Raw genomic sequence first — 19,527 nt, forward strand, 5'->3', positions numbered from 1 at the left:
CTTAACTGTCTAGGATGCCACCTATTTTAGTGTCATCTGCAAACTTACTAACTATTCCTTGTGTATTCTCATCCAAATGGTTAATATAGATGACAAGTAACAACTACTAGTCACAGACCTCCAGTCCGAGAAACATCCTTTCACCATCGCCCTCTGTTTCCTACCATCCAGCCAATTTCGTATCCAGTTTGCTAACTCTCCTTGGATGCCATGCGATCTAACCTTCCAGAGCAGCCAACCATGCGGGACCTTATCAAAAGCCTTTCTGAAATCCATATACTATGTCTACCACCCTCTCCTTGTCAACCTTCCTTGTCACTTCATCAGAAAACTCAATCAAATTCGTAAGACAAGATCTCCCATGCACGAAGCCATGCTGGCTACCTCTAATCAATCCCTGTGTAGTGTAGAGGTTAACGTAACGCTATCACAGCATCAGTGACTCAGGTTCCATTCTGGCCACTGTCTAAGGAGTTTGTACATTCTCCGTGTGTCTGCGTGGGTTTCCTCCGGTGCTCCGGTTTCTTCCCACATTCCAAAGACGTATGGGTTAGGAAGTTGTGGGCATGCTATGGTGGTGCCGGAAGCGTGGCGACACTTGTGGGCTGGCCCCAGAACACTCTACTCAAAAGATGTATTTCACTGTGTGTTTCTATGTACACGTGACTAATAAATGCTTTCTAGCAACTTGCCTTATTTTCTATTGCAGGCTGTTTGCTGGGGGTGTGATGTTATAGATGTTGTTGACTGGGAGCATTGACCATTACTAGCTGTTCTTGCCCATTGTGATATGCATTGGTACCATTACCAGTGTGCTTTGATGCACTGAAGCTGTGGGAAGCAATTGCTGACCACTCAGTACTGTGATATTCTGCCTACCTTGGTTTCACCAAAATATTGTACTCAATCTGATTAGTATAATTCTATGAACATGGACTTGTAAAATGCAAATATGTTTGATAGACATTATTGATATTTTTGAAGTAACAGAGAGTTTGTGCGTGTGATGCAGTGGACGGTCAAAAGGTGTTTGGTAAACTACCATACAGTAAAGTTGTGAGAAGAATTGGGAACCTAGGATTTAAGTGATATTGGATGTACAGCTACAAAATTGCTCAGGGACAGAAAGACCATAAGACATAGGAGCAGAATTAGGCCATTTGGCCCTTCAAGTCTGCGCTGCCATTCCTTCATGGCTGATTTATTTCTCCCACTCAACCCCATTCTCCTGCCATCTCCCTGTAACCTTTGACGCCCTTACTAATCAAGAACCTCTCAACCTTCACTTTAGATATACCCAATGACTTGGCCTCCACAGCCATCTGTGGCAATGAATTGCACAGATTCACCATCCTATAGCTAAAGAAATTCCTCCTTAGCTCAGTTCTAAAAGGATGTCCTTTTATTCTGAGGCTGTGCCCTCTGGTCCTAGACTCTCCCACTACTGGAAACATCCTCTCCACGTCCACTCTGTTCAGGTCTTTCAATATTTAGTTAGTTTCATTGAGATCCCCCCCTCTTTCTTATCTAAACTCCAGTGAGTACAGGCCCAGACCCATCAGATGCGCTCATACATTAACCCTTTCACCCCCAGGATCATTCTTGTAAACCTCCTCTCGACCCTCTTCAATGCCAGCACATCCTTCCTTAGATATGGGGCCCAAAACTGCTCACAATATTCCAGATGTGGTCTGACCAAAGTCTCATAAAGCCTCAGCATTACATCCTTGCTTTTGCTTCCTTACACTGACTCAACCTGCAAGTTAACCTTTAGGGAATCCTGTACTAGGACTCCGAAGTTCCTTTGCACCTCTGATTTCTGAATTCACTCCCCGTTAGAAAATAGTCTATTCCTTTATTCCTTCTACCAAAGTGCATGACCGTACACTTCCCTATGCGATATTCCATCAGCCGCTTCTTTGCCCATTATCCCAACCTGTCCAAGTCTCCCTGCTTCCTCAACACTACCTGCCCCTCCTCCTATCTTGGCCACAAAGCCCTCAATTTCGTCATCCAGATCATTAACATGTAATGTGAAATGTAGCGGACCCAACACCGACCCCTGTGGAACACCACTAGTCACTGGCAGCCAACCAGAAGAGGCCCCCTTTATTCCCACTCTTTGCCTTCTGCCAGTCAGCCAATTTTCTATCCATGCTGGTACCTTTCCTGTAATACCATACACTTGGTGAGCAGTTACTTTTCAGACTCCAGAGAATTCTTGTGTAGTGGTGTTTGACAAGATACATATATTTTTAATGTATGTTAATGACTTGGATACACAGTGTCTAACTTCAAAGTCTAAGTGGAGATGACGCTGAACTGTAGTAAAGAAGATAGAAACAGACTTCAGGGAAGATGCAGACATACTGCTGAAATGGGGAGGTACACAGACGTGAAATTTAAGATGACAAATATGAAGTGATGACATTTTAGTTTCAGTCAGAAGAATGAGGAAAGGCATCATTAAATAAATTGTACAATTTTAGAAGTTATGTGGGAACAAACACCTCTCAGTATGCGCAGATACGTCTCTGAAGGTGGCATGAGAAAAGACGAGGCTTGTTTTCTTTTAAAAGATTCCTAATATTCCTAATACACAGCTTTGTGGGCCGAAGGGCCTGAATTGTGCTGTAGTTTTCCTATGTTCTATTACAAACAGGAGCGTAGAATATGAAAACCACTAAGAAAGATTTTAGAAGTAGCAGTAGTCAGGAAACAGTGGGGACAGGTAGAAGATAATTTTCAAAAAAGCTACAGAAAAGTAGTGATATTTTAAAATATTTTGAAGGGAAAACACATTGGAATTTAGACACATTGGTCTAAATGGATTGATGTCACATCGAGCAAACATTGGTTTGATAGGTCAAATGGCCTGATTTTCTGGTTCTGTCTTCTTGCAGCTAATGGGAGAGCTACACTGGGAGAGTCTTAGTTGAAACATTTCTGGTCAGGGGCCTTTATTAGTTTCACTGTAGGCACCAGAATGGATGCTGCTTCAGAGCTGTTGTTCAAAATGAGCCCTTTGTAACAGACAGCGTCAGTGTTGGGACCTGTAGGGTACTCGAGCCTCCCCATCTAATGAAGCATTGTTTCTGTCAACTGGACGACTGGTAGTTTTGAAAAAGCATTGAGTCATTGTATTATCTTGGCCAAACTTAGTTTTAGTGGGAATTGGCATTAAAGTGAACATTTAACAGTTTTAAATCAGTATCAGCAAACTGAGGAATTAGTTGCCAAGGATTTCTCAAGGCTTTATGATATAGTAATTGTTTTTAAAAAAAATCCTCTGGATTATATGAGTTCCTAATAAGCGTAATGTGCATCGGTAAAAGTTGGTGAGAGACAAAGGGGACAAACTGAATTTCTTTAGCCTCCTGAGGAAGTAGAGGCGCTGGTGAGCTTTCTTGGCCATGGCATCTATGTGATTTGCCCAGGACAGGCTGTTGGTGATTTCACTCCCAGGAACTTGAAGCTCTCAACCCTCTCAACCTCAGCACCATTGATGTAGACAGGTGCATGTGCACTGCCCCCTTTCCTGAAGTCAATGACCAGCGTTTTTGTTCTGTTGACGTTGAGGGCAAGGTTGTTGTCCTGACACCATTCCACTAAGCTCTCTATCTCCTTCCTGTACTCTGACTCATTGCTGTTTGAGATATGGCCTACAACAGTGGTATCATCTGCAAATTTGTAGATGGAGCTAGAGCAGAATCTGGCCACACAGTCATGAGTGTATAGGGAGTAGAGTAGGGGGCTGAGGGCGCAGCCTTGTGGGGCACCAGTGTTGAGAATAATCGTGCTGGAGGTATTGCTGCCTATCCTCGCTGATTGCAGTCTGTTGGTTAGAAAGTCAAGGATCCAGTTACAGAAGGAGGTATTGAGTCCTAGGTCTCGGAGTTTGGTGACAAGTTTGCTTGGGATTATTGTATTGAAGGCAGAGCTGTAGTCAATAAACAATAGTCTAATGTAGGTGTCTTTACTGTCCAGATGCTCCAGAGCTGTGTAGGGCCAGGGAGGTGGCGTCCGCTGTGGACCTGTTTCAGCGATAGGCGAATTGCAGTGGGTCAAGATTGTCTGGGAGGCTGGAGTTGATGCATGCCCTGACCAACCTCTCAAAGCACTTTATGATGGTGGTTGTCAGAACCACTGGTCGGTAGTCATTGAGGCATGTTACCTTGCTTTTCTTTGGACTTTTAAATGTTGTTATGTACCTGCCTCACCCACTTTCTCTGGCAGCTTCTTACAGTTTTTAGTTCTCATAAGTTATATAAAGTTTTTATTTTTGTTTCAATAGAAAATAATATGCTGATTCCAAAACAAAAGTACCATCCACTTGGACCCTGCCCATGCAACCTAACTGCAAAAGCGTGTGATGTAGGATGCTGCTGTGATGAGGTATTTCTAGTACTTGCACAACACATTGTTAATTCATCTGGTGTAGGTTTTTAATTGTTTTACACATGAAATTTAACTATTTATAAACAAGAATGAAGTTTAAATGATTGCTATTTATGTAAACATGCAGTATCTGCATCTTGTGTGTAACTGGGTCGGTGGCTTGTTCAGGGTTAAATGTTTCTGCAGTTATGGATTGAGGACATTTGAAATAATTTGGGGCCCAGTTATGTCTTCATTGGAAAACCAGCGGTTGTGATGTTCGCAGTTCACTGATGGTGGAAATTTTCGTTAATTATACATAACGAGTGCTGATGCTGCCTGACCTGCTGTCCCTTTGTTCTCTTGCTCCCTCTCAGTATTTCCTTTGTCCTATCCATCCCTCCTCCACTCTCTCTAACTTGTTTTCTCTCCTTCCCAGTACATCTGAAGGGGACTTTTACCTGAGACAATAACTATTTCTCTTTCCACAGATGCTGCCTGACCCTAGTATGTCCAGCATTTTCTGTTTTTATTTCAAATTTCCAGCATCTTTAGCTTTTTTTATTCTTAAAATGATTTGTCTGTCATGAATGCTCTGTCACATTAACTGCATTTATGATTTTTAGTCTAATTTATTTCATCTTTTAATCTGAAATACGCATTTTTATCTTTTTTGTTTCCAGGAATGCACACCCGACATGATTCAGCTGTTTGGTTCCCACTGCTTTACAGGAGTATTTGGTGGAAATGTGTCCCAACCCTTTGACCAGCTCTGCTCTGTTCAGACTGTGGACAGATCTCCCGACTGGTTCCCGTTCCTCTGTGTGCAGTCTTCTCTTGATAACTCGCCATATTTGGGGCTGTTCTTTGAAGGCAATACTGTGTAAGTTAATATATCTGGAAACAAAGAGCCTATAGTTAGTAAAATTATTTTTCTAAGTAATCTTTTGTGCTTGTGGTCTGCTTATTTTCAGTAAACAGTCTTTTATCTCTTTTGTGGCTTGATATTACTGCACAATACTTGTAACTTACTGCTTTTTCTTCTACTTCAGATTTTAACTTGTTTAATCTTATCTTTGAATTGCTGGGCTGGGCTGACAAGTGGCAGATGAAGTTCAATCCAGAGAAGTGTGAGGTAGTACACTTTGGAAGGACAAACTCCAAGGCAGAGTACAAGGTAAATGGCAGGATTCTGGGCAGTGTGGAGGAACAGAGGGATCTGGGGGTTCATATCCACAGATCACTGAAAGTTGCCTTGCAGGTAGATAGGGTAGTTAAGAAAGCTTGTGGAATGTTAGCTTTCATAAATCGGGGGATCAAGTTTAAGAGCCGCGAAGTGATGATGCAGCTTTACAAAACTCTGGTTAGGCCATACTTAGAGTACTGTGTCCAGTTCTGGTGGCCTCATTATAGGAAGGATGTGGAAGCGTCGGAAAGGGTGCAGAGGAGATTTACCAGGATGCTGCCTGGATTAGAGAGTATGGATTATGAGGAGAGACTAAAGGAGCTAGGGCTGTTCTCATTGGAGAGAAGGAGGATGAGGGGAGACATGATAGAGATATACAAGATATTGAGAGGAATAGATAGAGTGGACAGCCAGCGCCTCTTTCCCAGGGCACCAATGCTCAAAACAAGAGGACGTGGCTTTAAGGTAATGGGTGGGAAGTTCAAGGGAGATTTTTCACCCAGAGAGTGGTTGATGCATGGAATGCACTGCCTGGGGTGGTGGTGGAGGCTGATACATTGGACAAGTTCAAGAGATTGTTAGGTAAGCATATGGAGGAATTTAAGATAGAGAGATATGTGAGAGGAAGGTGTTAGATAATCTTAGGTGTGGTTTGAAGGTCGGCACAACATGGTGGGCCAAAGGGCCTGTATTGTGCTGTATTGTTCTATGGTATTGGAATAGCTATCTGTACTGTAAAATGTCAATAAGGTGCATTGGTGCAAAGTGCTAAACATTTCTGATCTTCGCCTCACCTCTAACTCCAGTCAAACCCATTAAATTTGGCAGTTAACCTAACTAAGCAAATGAGATCCCGTTGGAACTATGAAATGTCTTTGTTAATTTGTTAATCAAATAGGTAATTTGCCTTTGTCTCTGCAACTGCTGGCAGACCTGTATCTTTTTTATCATATTTCAAATTTGCTGCATTACAGGTTGTATTCACCATTATATTTTTCTTTTACTTTTTCTGTGCCTTTTAAGATACATTTTGATTTTAATCTTAATTTACTTAGATATCCACCGATTCAAGTTAGTGTGCTATGTACTGAATGATTTTAAAGCCTTGTCCTTGGTGTACAATACACTTTGTAGTGAACAACTCCACATAGCATCCATAAATAGCACTTGCCCCTACACCAACACCTCCCGGAAATAAGATTATTACAGTCTATCAGCCAAAGCAAAGAATTTTTGGGTTTCCTCTGGAAGATCCGTGGTTCCATTCATTCTTGTGTAGCTGATGTACTCTTCCTGAAGGTGCTGATGAAAATGTACGCTGGGTGTAAATAAATACTGACTTTGAAACTAATGAGGGAGATGAAATGATGTTGGGAGAAGCTACCAGGAAGCCAAGAAGAATGCCAATTTACGTAAATGTTATGTGTTATTTGGCAATTCTTCTCATCCTGCCCTTCAGTAATGTTCTGAGCAGTCACTATTTAAAGGAAACATCAGTTGTGATGGAGTGAAAATGATGAATGTGGTAAGGTATTTGTTAATAATTTATGAAAACGATATTACTTCAGATTTATCCCACTGAAACAGCCCATTTGGTCCAAGCTGGTGTTTGTCCTTCTCATCACTCTCCTCCCGTTCACCTTCATCTGATTTCTTTCCCCTAAATGCATCAATCTTATTTCTCAGTGTTTCCATGTGGTGATGGATTCATATTGATGCTAATGGTGCATCTTTGAAATCTGTGATCTTGTATTGAATACACTTGAATTTATCTCCCGGATGCTGCATAGCTATGTGATAAATGTCTATGGCGGGTGAAATGTAATTTTCCTTGTGAATTTTCCTTTCAGCAGTGGTGTTTCTCAAGACCTTTCCTTTGCGATGGCTACATCTGCAGCAATAAACATACCTGTTGCCTACCGTCAGGGAGATCCTATCGTTGGAGGTGAAGGTGAACTTTTTACTATTCCACAGGTAGGAATGACAGGGCACCTTCTCTTTAACAATATTTTTTTTGTTTTTTTTCTTTTTAATCTTTTTATTAGTTTTCAAATTAATACAGATTAATATAGAACATCGATGATTGTACATGTAATACAAAGAGATCAAGAGAACAATCATGACAGATAATCATAAAGAATAATAAAATATGAAAAAAATTTTTAGATCTCACAATCTCTTAGTAAATGAGTATAATATAAAAGAAAGGAAAGAAAAAGATTTATTGTGTATATAAAAGAATTAAGAAAAAAAATCCCCAAATCAATAAAAAAAATTGTAAAATAACGTAACAAACCAAACTAAAAGAACATTTCAAAAAAAAAAGAAAAAAAAACTGGACTGAAATTTCTCAATAAAAACAGAGCAATATTATGCCGTCAACTCTGTTCCTCTGAATTGAAAAGTTATTGTAAAGGGATCTATACCATGTGAAAGTATTGAATAAATGGACTCCAAATATCTTCAAATTTAAGCGAAGGATCAACAGTACCACTCCTAATTTTTTCCAAGTTTAAACATGACATAGTTTGAGAGAACCATTGAAAAGTAGTCGAGGGTATTGGATCCTTCCATTTAAGCAAAATGGATCGTTTGGCCATTATTGTGACAAAGGCAATCATACGGTTAGCGGAAGCAGATAAATGGCCAGACTCTATCCTTGGTAATCCAAAAATTGCAGTGATAGGGTGCGGTTGTAAATCAATATTCAATACAGTTGAGATAATGTTAAAAATGTCTTTCCAATATTTTTCCAAAAGAGGACAGGGCCAAAACATATGTGTCAGAGAAGCCACATTTGATATACATTTGTCACATATAGGATTTATATGGTGATAAAAATGAGCTAGCTTATCTTTTGACATATGGGTCCTGTGAACTACCTTAAACTGTATCAAAGAGTGTCTGGCACACATTGAAGATGTATTAACTAAATGAAGAATTTTCTTCCATGTCTCTGTAGGTGAAGATGTCTGGAGTTCACTTTCCCATTCATTCTTGATCTTGTCCAGTGATTCTGGACGTAACAATATTTTTAAGGAAGGCTGAAGTGTCACATATTGTACTCGGGGTAACTAGAAGTAAATTTTGTAGTATTCAGTGTGACAAGTATAATCAGGCAGTGTGTAAACTATCTAATTTCTAAAACCTAGAAACAAAGAATCTGTACCTTTTTGTCTGCCGTATTACCTCCACAACCATTCCATAGTGCTTCAAGTTAAAGAAATACTTGTTTAAATGTGATTGCTGTTGTGTAGACATGGCATAGTACAATAGTTTGGATATCTAAATCTCTAACTTCAGGAAACATGCTTCTTCCTGTCTTTGTATAAGAATCATTCTTGTTTGTCATCCTTTCCTCTCTGTGTGTAGTCCAGTCAGTTTGGCATATCCCAGTAGGCTAGAACCACATTAGTAATAAATTACACAGCCATAGTAGCTTAATCTGATCTACCTGCCATGTGACTTCCCCCATCAGAGAAATTCCCTTTGATCCTCTCATCACCCTCCCCATCTTCGCTTCCACCTTGACTTAGTTCTCTCTATCTCAGGTCTGATGAACGGTGAAGATTTAAGTTTCTTTTTCCACAGGTGCTGTATGACCTACATTTTCCATTTTCTGTGTTTATATCATGTTGGCTCTTGTATAAGTCTGGCCTGCCAGGCAGATACCACAACACTACCACTAACAGCACATTACACAGACCAAGAAGCTTTAATGTGCTGGTAACCATGGCCATTAAGCCATTTTGACTTATTGCAGACATTCCCTTTGTTCTACACATCCCTCCTTCACCTTCTCTCCTACTAATAGTTAACTTGTATCTCTCTCTACGTTCTGACGAGGGGTTGCAGACTTGACATGTCAACTGTTTCTCTTTCCACATTCCAGATGCAGGGTCTCAACCCAAAACGTCGAATGTCCATTTCCCTCCATAGATGCTGCCTGACCCGCTGAATGTTTCCAGTATTTTCTGGTTTTATTTTAGACAGATGGGTTTACTGTGAATGAATGAAGGACACTGGAGCTGATGGTCACTGCCTGGCAGTCTCTGGCTAGAAGCAGTGTATTCTCCCTCTGATGCTGTGGTGTTTCTCCTGAGGAGTGTGTATCAGATTGGTCCATTAGTATTGTGCAGTTCGCCAGTGTGAATCCATGTCCCACTACTTTGCGCACACTCTGTCCCACTTCCACCTCTCCACGTGATGATGAGGATTGCCTCCTGCTGTGCATTGTTACTGATGCCAGTTCTCCTGGTACTGAATTTGTTATCATGTGTGAGCTTTGGCACTGAGTATTGTCCCAGAGTGCAGCGGGGAGTCGGTCATTTTGTTTCCAAGGGATAGGCAAATGACAGATGCATGTTAAACCACTTGGTGCCTTGAAGTGTCTGACAGAACTGACCTAGTCATTTATGACTATTAAATATTTTAATGGGTTATTACCAGTGTACCAAATTAAATATGAGAGCAGAACTTAATCAGGTATTTTCTTATAGCATGTTAGGCAGTGAGTACATGAAAGCTAAATTGATCACTGGGTTGTGTTGCCGGTAAAGCCATGGTTAAATAATCTCACAATGCACATTGTTTGGAGGTATAACAATTTATGACATGGGCATAGAAAGTGCGAGGAGGAGTAGGCCCTTGGGTAGAGTTACACAGCACAGGAACAGGCCCTTTGAGCCACCATGTTCACAGTGATCATCAATACCCATCTATACTTCACACTTAACAATGATGTGATGTATCTGCTAAGTATTTGCCTACTTGCTTAACTTGTCCAAATTGCATCAAGCCCCTTTGAATCCTCCTCCCCAGCTTGCAAACCTACCTGGTTTTGTGCTGTTGGTAAATTTGAAAATAATGCATTTGGTTCCCTCATCCAAGTCATTGATTTATATTGCGAATACTGGGGCCTTAACATTGATCCCAACCGTGCTAACTGGTCACCACCTACAGCCCTGAGGGGGGATAAAATGCAAGTCCCAATAATTTCTACTCTCTTCCTGTCTGTCAACAAATTTTCAGCCCATGCAAGTCCCATGTGCTTTAATTAACCTCCAATGTTGGACTTTATCAAAGGCATTTGAAAATAAAGGTGGCAATATTGCTTGTAGTAACATCTTACTGTTAAATTTTATTACTATTATGATTTTTCATCTGCACCAGTCTTAAAAATCCTCACTTTACGCTGTGTATTTAAGTGTGTTTCACTCTCAAAGCCGCAGAAATACTCGCTAATTACAAAATTATTCCCTACTGCAGTTTGTCCAATGTCGAACGGCGTCCCTACAACAGTTCCCAAGAACTGCCACAGCCTCGTCAGTCTCCCTAGTTGCAGCTGATCCTCGATGGAGTTTGGCAGATTAACATTGCATTGCCCCATTGAGTCTTATTTTGAAAGAGAACATTCGATGAAAATAATCTTTTTAAAACCTTCAAATCTCATCTAAAACTAAATTTTCAGTTTAAGTTGGAAGGGGAATGCCTCTGATGGGGCAAAACTGGGGTGAACATGGGGATAAGGAAAAACAATGTTATCTGGTTGATGAGTGAATGGGAGCAGTTAGAGAGTGAGAACGTAGACAAAAGAATGTGGGAGTTGTGAAAGGCAGATCAGGAGGCCGTGCACCTCCCCTTCCATCCAGATGTGTTGCATCTGGACTCGATATGGAATTCAACACTTGGGTAACTTGATTTCTCGGTCTGTATCGGTCGTCCATCTGTGATATTGACTCAGCTTTTTCTTCCTTTCTCGCTCTCTCTCTCGCTCGCTCTCTGGGAGTGGAGGACATCCCTAGACTGACCTGCTGTATGTGTCCTTCAGCTCTGCATTTCACAATTCCCCACATTCTTTTGTCGACGTTCTCACACTCTTAACGGCTCGCTCCCATTCACTCATTATCCAGATAACTTTGTTTACAACTTATCCCGTGGTCACCCCAGTTTTACCCAATCAGAGACCTTGCCCTCCCTCACCCTCACTACAGCTTTACAAACTTCTTTGTCTCTTTTCAGTTGTGATAACGGGTTTCTGACCTGAAATGTTGGCTCTGTTTCTCTTCCCATAGATGCGGCCTGACCTGCTGAGTATTTCCAGCATTTTCTGTTTTTGTTTTAGCATCTGCAGTTTTTTTTTATTTGCCCTCAAACCTTCATCATTTCCTTTGTTTAGATTGAAATCCTTGGCTTCACTTTAGTAGTTATTGTAAAATTCATCATATTATAATCACTCTTTCTTGCAGACCTCTTTATGGCAAGATTATTAATTAATCCTTTCTTGTTGTACAGTATGAAAATAGCCTGTTCCCTAGACGGTTTCTCAACATTCTGATCTCAAAACCCATTTTGTATATACACCAGGAATTCATCTCTTGTGTTGTTAGCATTAATCTCCCTTCACTATTGTGTTAAACCTGTTTCATTCGCTTCTCATTTCCTCATTTATAACACGAGATGTTAGAGGCCGATAAACAATTTTCACCAGCGTTTTCTGTTCTCTGCCAGTTCTTGGGTCCACTCAAACTAGTTATAATTCTATATTGTGATCTGCTGGGCTGAGATCCCTTCTCACTACTGTACTGATGTCAGTCCTTGTTAACAGTGCTACCCACTTCCTTTTGCCTGTTTCTTCCTAAATAAGATTTAAGTCAAGTATCCTGAATATTTAGTTTCTAACATTGGTAATCTGCAGTCATGTTTCTGGGATAACATTTAGATCATTTACAGCCATTTGTGCCATTAATTCACCCACATTGGGAAGGATACATAATGCATTTAGATTTGCTTGTAAACCCTGTAAGGATGTTTGTTGGTTCTGGTCCTGTTGAGGTGTAACCTGTTTGTTTGAAAAGGTTTCCCCTGCCTCATAAGGTTCAGGAATCTAAAGCTCTCCTTCTGAATCGTCCCTCCTACCACACATTCATCTGCCCTGCTGTCATATTTCTCTACTTGCTAACAAGGGTGTAATACTGAGAGTACTTCCTTTTGAGATCCTTTTTAATTTCTTCCTAGCTCCATCAAATATGCAGATAGGCCCTCATCCTCCTTCAAGTACATTTTTTATATCTTTATGTACATCGAAACACACAGTGAAATGCATCTTTTGCGTAAAATGTTCTGGGGTCAGCCCGCAAGTGTCGCATGCTTTCAGAACGCCCAACATAGCATGCCCACAACTTCCTAACCCGTACGTCTTTGGAATGTGGGAGGAAACCAGATTACCCGGAGGAAACCCACACAGACGTGGGGAGAACGTACAAACTCCTTACAGACAGTGGCCGGAATTGAACCTGGGTCACTGGTGCTGTAATAGCATTACACTAACCACTACACTACCGTGCTGCCTTTTTGGCCCCAGAATGGACCATGACCTCTGGTCCATCACCCTCTCACCTCAGAGAGCTGTGCTCCTGGCTATAGCTGTAGTCCCCTGATGAATCATCTGTTATCAAGAGAAAACCTGTTGGTGAGCATGGTGGACTTTAGGCAGGTCTTTTGAGCTGCCCAACAGCCACCCATATTCTTGCTGCACGCTCATAAGTTGCAGTGTGACTGCCTTCTAAGTGTGTCATAGAGTCATAGAGCAATGCAGCACGGATACAGGCCCTGCGGCCCAACCAGTCCAAAAAGTGTGCTGTCCACAACGTCCTCAGCGTGAGAATGGCTCTGTTTCTGGGAACTGGAGCTCGCGTTGCTGCAGCTGGTGAAGCCTTCTGCATATGTGGTTATCTAGGTCACTGGATTTTACACCAATGCACATCAATGCATTGTCAGTGGTTGAGAAGTCAAAGGGAAAACAACACAAGAAATTGGGAATCGTGAAATTTTGTGAAATGCTGATTTGCAACCTGGAGAGGGAATAAACTCTTTCATCTATTTAATTTTTACTTGTATGTCTGTATGTAGAAATCTTTGAACGGCCAGTGCTTGAGGAATGCCCCTGTGGCTTACCTGAAAGATTTTGATGCACACTGTGTAACTCCACTCACCGCTGAAGCTTGTGCAGATACCATTGGAGTTGGTGAACCGATCCAGAACGGCCAGGGAAGTATGTACCACCATCATTGGGAAAGTATCACAGTTTGATTAGAACCTCCTGTGACTTGTGTGAACAATGACTGTTTTAAGAGAGTGTGAAGGGAGACAGTTTCATCTGGCTGGAAGGAACCAGGTTGTTGTAACTTGTGATGAGCTGCCTGAAAGGGAACAGATTGAAAAGGGACTCTGAAAAAGGAGCTGGATAGATACCTGAAGGGTGAAACATTTATGGGGCTATGGGAAAGAGAAGGGGAATGGGACTAATGATACAAAACTTTGAAAGAACTGCCATGAGGATGATGGCCTCATTCTCTTCTACCTCACTCATAAGATGCACTCCTTTTTTAGCTGTTCAACTGCTTCAGCAATATGCACGCGTGTGGTTGTTGCTGTCAAGGCTAGCATTAATTGCCTGTCAATGCCTTTGAGAAGGCTGTGCTGAGACCTCTTACTGACGGCACTTCCATAATGCTGTTGGGTGAGAAGTTAAGGATTTAAACCCAAGAAGGAACAATGACTTTTCTCTAAGTCAGGGTGGCGTCTGACCTGGGGGGAGCCAGTAGGTAATGGTGTTCTCATGCACCTTCCACACTTGTTCTTGGTGGTGCAGTAAATGGTGGCCCTGCTAGCAATGCCCCAGTTGTGAAAGGTGAATTAAAAAATGTCATAAATCTGGGAGGTGCTTCAGATTAGCACAGGTGAGTAATTGTGTTTTAGATGGGAAATAAAGGGAAGTGAATGTTTAGGGTGGAGACACGAGAGACTACAGATGCTGGAATCTGGAGCAAAAAAGCTAACTGCTGCAGGAACTCAGTGGGTCAAGCAGCACCTGTGGAGGGAAATGGCAGGTTGATGATTTGGGTTATAACCCAGCAACAGGACTGAAAATGGAGAGGAAAGAGAGCCAGTATAAAGAGGTGAAAGGGAGGGGTGAGATGGGGGTGCTGGTAGGTGATAGGTGGAACCAGATGGGTGGGGAGATGATGAACAGGTGGAGCCAGGAGAGGAGAGAGGGATGGGAAGGTAGAGACAGAGCGTGGAAGGTGATGTGGAGCCAGATAGGGGAGGGATGAAGGGCCAATGGAACCAGATAGGGGAGGGTGGATGGGAAAGGTGAACAAAGGGAGAGAGAACCTCGGTGCACCGGTGGGAGTGGGAAAGGAACATAGTGTGTGGGCTGTCTGAAATTGGAAAATTCAATGTTCACGCCATTGGTTGCCTTGTCTTCCCTTGGTCTCGCCTATGTAGAGGAAGCCACACTGAGAGCACTGAATGCAATAGACGAGATTTGAGGAGGTGAACATGAATCTCTACCTCATTTGGGTCACTGGATGGTGGTGAGGCAGGTGGTCTGGGGACAAATGTTGCACCTCCTATGTTGGGAGGGGTGGTGGACAGGATGCCAGTCAAGCAAGCTACTTTGTCTTGAATGGTGCTGAGCTTTTGAGTGTTGTTGGAGCTGCACTGATCCGAGCAAGTGGGGACAATTGCACCACGCTCCTTGTGACTGGGGAATCAAGAAGTGAATTGCTCACTGTGAGGTACCCAGCCTCTGACCTGCCTCTGTAGCCATGGTATACATGTAGTCGGTCCAGTTAAGTTTCTGGTCAATGGTGACCCCAAAGAGAGCACTGATGGTGGGGACTTGAATTATTATTCGCTGTCCTATTCATCTATGTTTTCTTAAGTTGTTTGAAGAAGCTTTAATATTTAAATTTAAGAATTGTTCATTGGAAGGACTGAAATTGTTCTGTTAAAGTAGCAAAGTCAAGTGGACTAAAAGTTAAATCAGGGACATTTCTTTATTTTGAACACATTAAATATATCATCTATGGAAAAGGCTGCTAGAATAATTGAATTGTCTTTTCTTCCATGCAGCTTTGATATTGCCTGTTGTAACCTATCAGAATGCTGCAGACCTTGGCAGTTTCATACCAACAGCTTCTTCAGCTTCAGGGTTCCTGTTTCCCAAGCAGCAGAATGTCACGACATCTTTGGGTATGAGCTTCCAGTGTAAAGTGACCCGCTTTTGTTTTTGCTATGCTTTAAATAATTTTAAACTTCAGATTGGCTATGATTATTAAACCCTTAACTAGGGTGCCAGGTGCTTTAGTGCTGTGATTGACACTTGGAATTCCTCAGGTCCCAATGGGTCTTGTCAGGATGGATGTGGAGAAGGTGCTTCCTCTTGTGGGTGAATCTGAAACCAGGGGTCACTGTTTAAAAATAAGACGTTTGCCCATTTAAGACTCTGAAGAGAATTTTTTTTTCCCTTGAGGATCGTGAGCTTTTGGACGCTCTTCCTGAAAGGGCAAAGTTTTCCAGAATGGTAACTCTCGTTTCTTCCCCTTATAGGAACTGATAATTAACTGAATTGAGAGTCTCTCCTTAACCACTCTTACAGTTTCAGAAATAATTCCAGGCACTTCCTCAAACTTTTCACACTTCAGCCTCTACCCTACTCCAGGGCATCTGGAAGGAATATTTGGAGTTTCCTCTCGAGGCCTCTAGTTTACGAAGTAGTCTCTCTTGGTCATTCTTCTGAGAGCTGGGATTATCTTTGTTTCTCTCTGTGGTGGTGCTTGGGTTCTCATCCTGTGGTGGTCAGAGACCAGCAGCTTGGCACAATTCTAACAGTAGCTCAGAAGAATCTAGCAAATCAGAAGATTTGCTTATTCCCATTATGAGTCAGGTTAACACCTCTGTGGTGGCCTCTACTCCCGTAACATGTACCTCATGTTGTCTGCTTCTGGTAATGCAGTAATGTGTATTAAACTCCGTTTGCTCTGGTCTCTCCAACTGTGAACTCTCAGCTGCCCTTCCCTCAGGCTTGGAGTCACTTTGAAGGGTACAATAGAACTGGGGAAGTCCACAGTACGGTAGGAAGCAACTGGTCTAATCTTCTAAATCTATACATTTAGAACATAGAACAGTACAGCACAGGACAGGCCCACTGGCCTACCATGTCTGTGCCAACCATGACGAAAATCTAACTAATCCCATCTGCCTGCACATGGTCCATATCCCTCTATTCCCATGCATCTCTTAAATGTTGCTTTCATACCTGTTTACACCACCTCCTCTGGCAGTGTGTTCCAGGCACCTTCTACTCTGTCTACAAAAAAATTATTGTCACTCAAATCTCCTTTAAAACTCTTTCCCCCTCTCACCTTAAACCTATAGTCTCTAGTGCCATTTCCATCCTGAGAAAAAAGACTCTATCTACCTTTTCTCTGCCATGTCTAATTTTATATACTACGATCAGATCACCCCCTCAGCTCTGATGTTCCAGAGAAAACAATCCAAGTTTGTCCAACCTCTCCTATAGCTAATACAGTCCAATCCAGGCAACATCCTGGTGCACCTTTTCTGCATCCTCTCCAAACCCTCCACATCCTTCCTAAAATGTGGTGACCAGAACTGCACACAATACTCCAAAAGTGGCCTAACCAAAGTTTTATACAGCTGCAACATGACTTCCCAACTTTTATATTCAGTGGCCCACCCGATGAAAGCAAACATGCCGTTCACCTTTACCATCCTGTCCACTTGTGTTGTTGTTTTTTGATGTGATTTGTTTATTTTTCTTTATACAGGATTGGTTGATATATCAGAGCCCAAAGTTGTGAAGGGAATATGTGAAAATATGATTTTGCAGGCTGATTATGTCTTCTACTGGAATGGAACTATGATATCTAATATCACTTTGCTTGTCACAGTGGGGAACATTTCCTTAGATTCATCAGGTATGATTGTGTTCCACTTCCTTGCCTTTTCTGGCCTTGCTGTCATTTAACACTTGCATCATCTATATTTATGTCTTTTCTCCATCTTCATCTAAATCTATAATATCTTACTTTCCAGCTACTGTGACCCAAAGGTTCAGTGTTACTTTCATTAACTCAGTCAGTGAACATCACTCCCAGGTGACTCGGTCTGGCAATCCAGGTGAGACTGTGGCCTTTTGTATTAGAACCTGTGGAATAATGTTATCAATGAAAGTTTGGAATTTGTCTTCAGCTCACAAGTGTTCTTGTTTAAAAACAAAAGCAAAGCAATCACTTTATGCCAAGGTCAGTATTAAGTTGGTTTTTGGTGACCAGTGAACTTCCAGTGATATGCAGCAAGAAATATAAAAGCACTTAACACTCTGCAAACTTTTCAATGAAAGTGAACTGTTGAACATTCAACTAACTATTTACAGTATTACTTCAATAATGAACTTTTAACACCGGTAAACGTTCAACCCATGTGCCAGACCCTAGGTGTCCATGATTGGCACAACTCCATTACTGTCCTGACGTTGCCTAAAATTTCAGTCTAGGTGGGTGATAGTCTTGTCTAATTACTGTGTTTGTTGGTAGGGTTGGTGATCCTAACCCTAATGCAGCACAACCTTGAAACTGAGTTTGGACCTTCGGGCTGCTCTTCTCAGTAAAATACCAATGGAGTGTCTCAGTGCTGGGGTGTCCACCCCTTGTGGATGTCAAGATGTCTCAAGGGTCTCCCCTATTTGTCCTAAAAATTCACTCCCCTCTGCATCAGTGGGAGGAAGTAGTTGGAGAAAGTTCGGAAGGATAGGATATATATTCACATGGAAAGGCAGCCACTGAGCAGGAGTCATTGGCATGAAGTTGTGCAGGGGACATAATGTCTCTCCAATCCAATCAAGTAACTTGTTTACATGGACTTCAGTAAGGCTTTTGACAAGGTCCCTGCATGTAGTCTGGTCCAGAATGTTAAAAGATTTGAGGTGTGAAAGCAAACTGGATCCAAAACTGGTTTGGTGATACTGGGCAGAGGGTAGTGGTGGAAAGGTGTTTTTCTGATTGTAAGCTTGTAACAAATGATGTACCGCAGGGATTGGTGCTGGGACCTTTGTTTGTAATATACATAAATGACTTGGATGAGAATGTAGTGGGTATGATTAGTACGTTTGCAGCCAACATGAAAATTGGTGGAGTAGATAGTGAAGAAGGTTGTCTAAGGATACACTGGGACATAGATCAGCTGGAAAGTTGAGTGGAGTGGTGGGAGATGTAATTTAACCCAGATGAGTGTGAGGTAATGCACTTTGGGAGGTCAAATTCTGGTAAGAAGTAGAGTAACTGGCAGGGGACAGTTGATATACAGAGAGACCTTGGGGTGCAAGTCCACAGCTTGTTGAAAGTGGTGGCACGAGTGCATGGGGTAGTGAATCTCCTCAAACTCCTAGCAAAGTAGAGCCTCTGGTGTGCTTTCTTTGGGATTGCATCAATGTGTTCAGCCCAGGACAGATCCTTGGAGATAGATCAGCCTTGGAGATGTTGACACCCAGGAACTTAAAGCTGCTTGCCCTCTCCACTGCTGACCCCTCAGTGAGGACTGGTGTGTGTTCTGACTTCCCCGTCCTGAAGTCCACAATCAATTCCTTGGTCTTGCTGACGTTAAGTGCGAGGTTGTTGCGACACCACTCAACCAGCTGATCTATCTCGCTCCTGTATGCTGCCTCGTTGCCATCTGAGATTTTACCAACAACAGTGGTGTCATCTGTAAATTTATAAATGGCGTTTGTGCTTTGCTTAGCCACACAGTCATGAGTGTAGAGAGAGAAGAGCAGTGGGCTCCAGAACAAAAACCACAAGTGGTGGAAGAACTCTGGTCTAGTGGGATCTGTGGGGAGAGAATCGGTTGATGTTTGGCATCAAGGACTCATTGTAATAACTATAAAGTGAGAAAACAAGTGTGTTTTAAGTTGCAGAGTGGGGGCTGATAGAGGGAACAGGGGAATGTCTGTGACAGGGTGAAGACTAAAGTTCTCAAGGTAATAATTACTTCAAATACTGGAGTGAGACAGAAGAGAAAATATTGAAAGGGAAAAGTACCGTGGAGAGCAGAAAAAAAGTTGGCTACCTGAAATTGACAAATCCAGTATTAAATGC

At 42.0% G+C, this 19,527-nt stretch overlaps 1 protein-coding gene across 2 annotated transcripts in view; it reads left to right on the forward strand.

Moving 5' to 3' along the window:
* tctn2 (tectonic family member 2) overlaps nucleotides 1-19,527 on the forward strand; it is a 45,439-nt gene that overhangs the window by 7,620 nt on the left and 18,292 nt on the right. Inside the window, exons 5-11 of one of the 2 annotated variants that reach the window (XM_052032286.1) lie at nucleotides 4,295-4,395; nucleotides 5,061-5,260; nucleotides 7,414-7,537; nucleotides 13,475-13,616; nucleotides 15,485-15,604; nucleotides 17,203-17,352; nucleotides 17,471-17,554. In XM_052032286.1, the coding sequence (XP_051888246.1) occupies nucleotides 4,295-4,395; nucleotides 5,061-5,260; nucleotides 7,414-7,537; nucleotides 13,475-13,616; nucleotides 15,485-15,604; nucleotides 17,203-17,352; nucleotides 17,471-17,554 (921 nt within the window). The remainder of the gene's footprint in view (nucleotides 1-4,294; nucleotides 4,396-5,060; nucleotides 5,261-7,413; nucleotides 7,538-13,474; nucleotides 13,617-15,484; nucleotides 15,605-17,202; nucleotides 17,353-17,470; nucleotides 17,555-19,527) is intronic. The other variant, XM_052032287.1, reaches the window with a different exon arrangement.

This window comes from Pristis pectinata, chromosome 17, assembly GCF_009764475.1.
Source record: "Pristis pectinata isolate sPriPec2 chromosome 17, sPriPec2.1.pri, whole genome shotgun sequence".
Lineage (NCBI taxonomy): Eukaryota > Metazoa > Chordata > Chondrichthyes > Rhinopristiformes > Pristidae > Pristis > Pristis pectinata.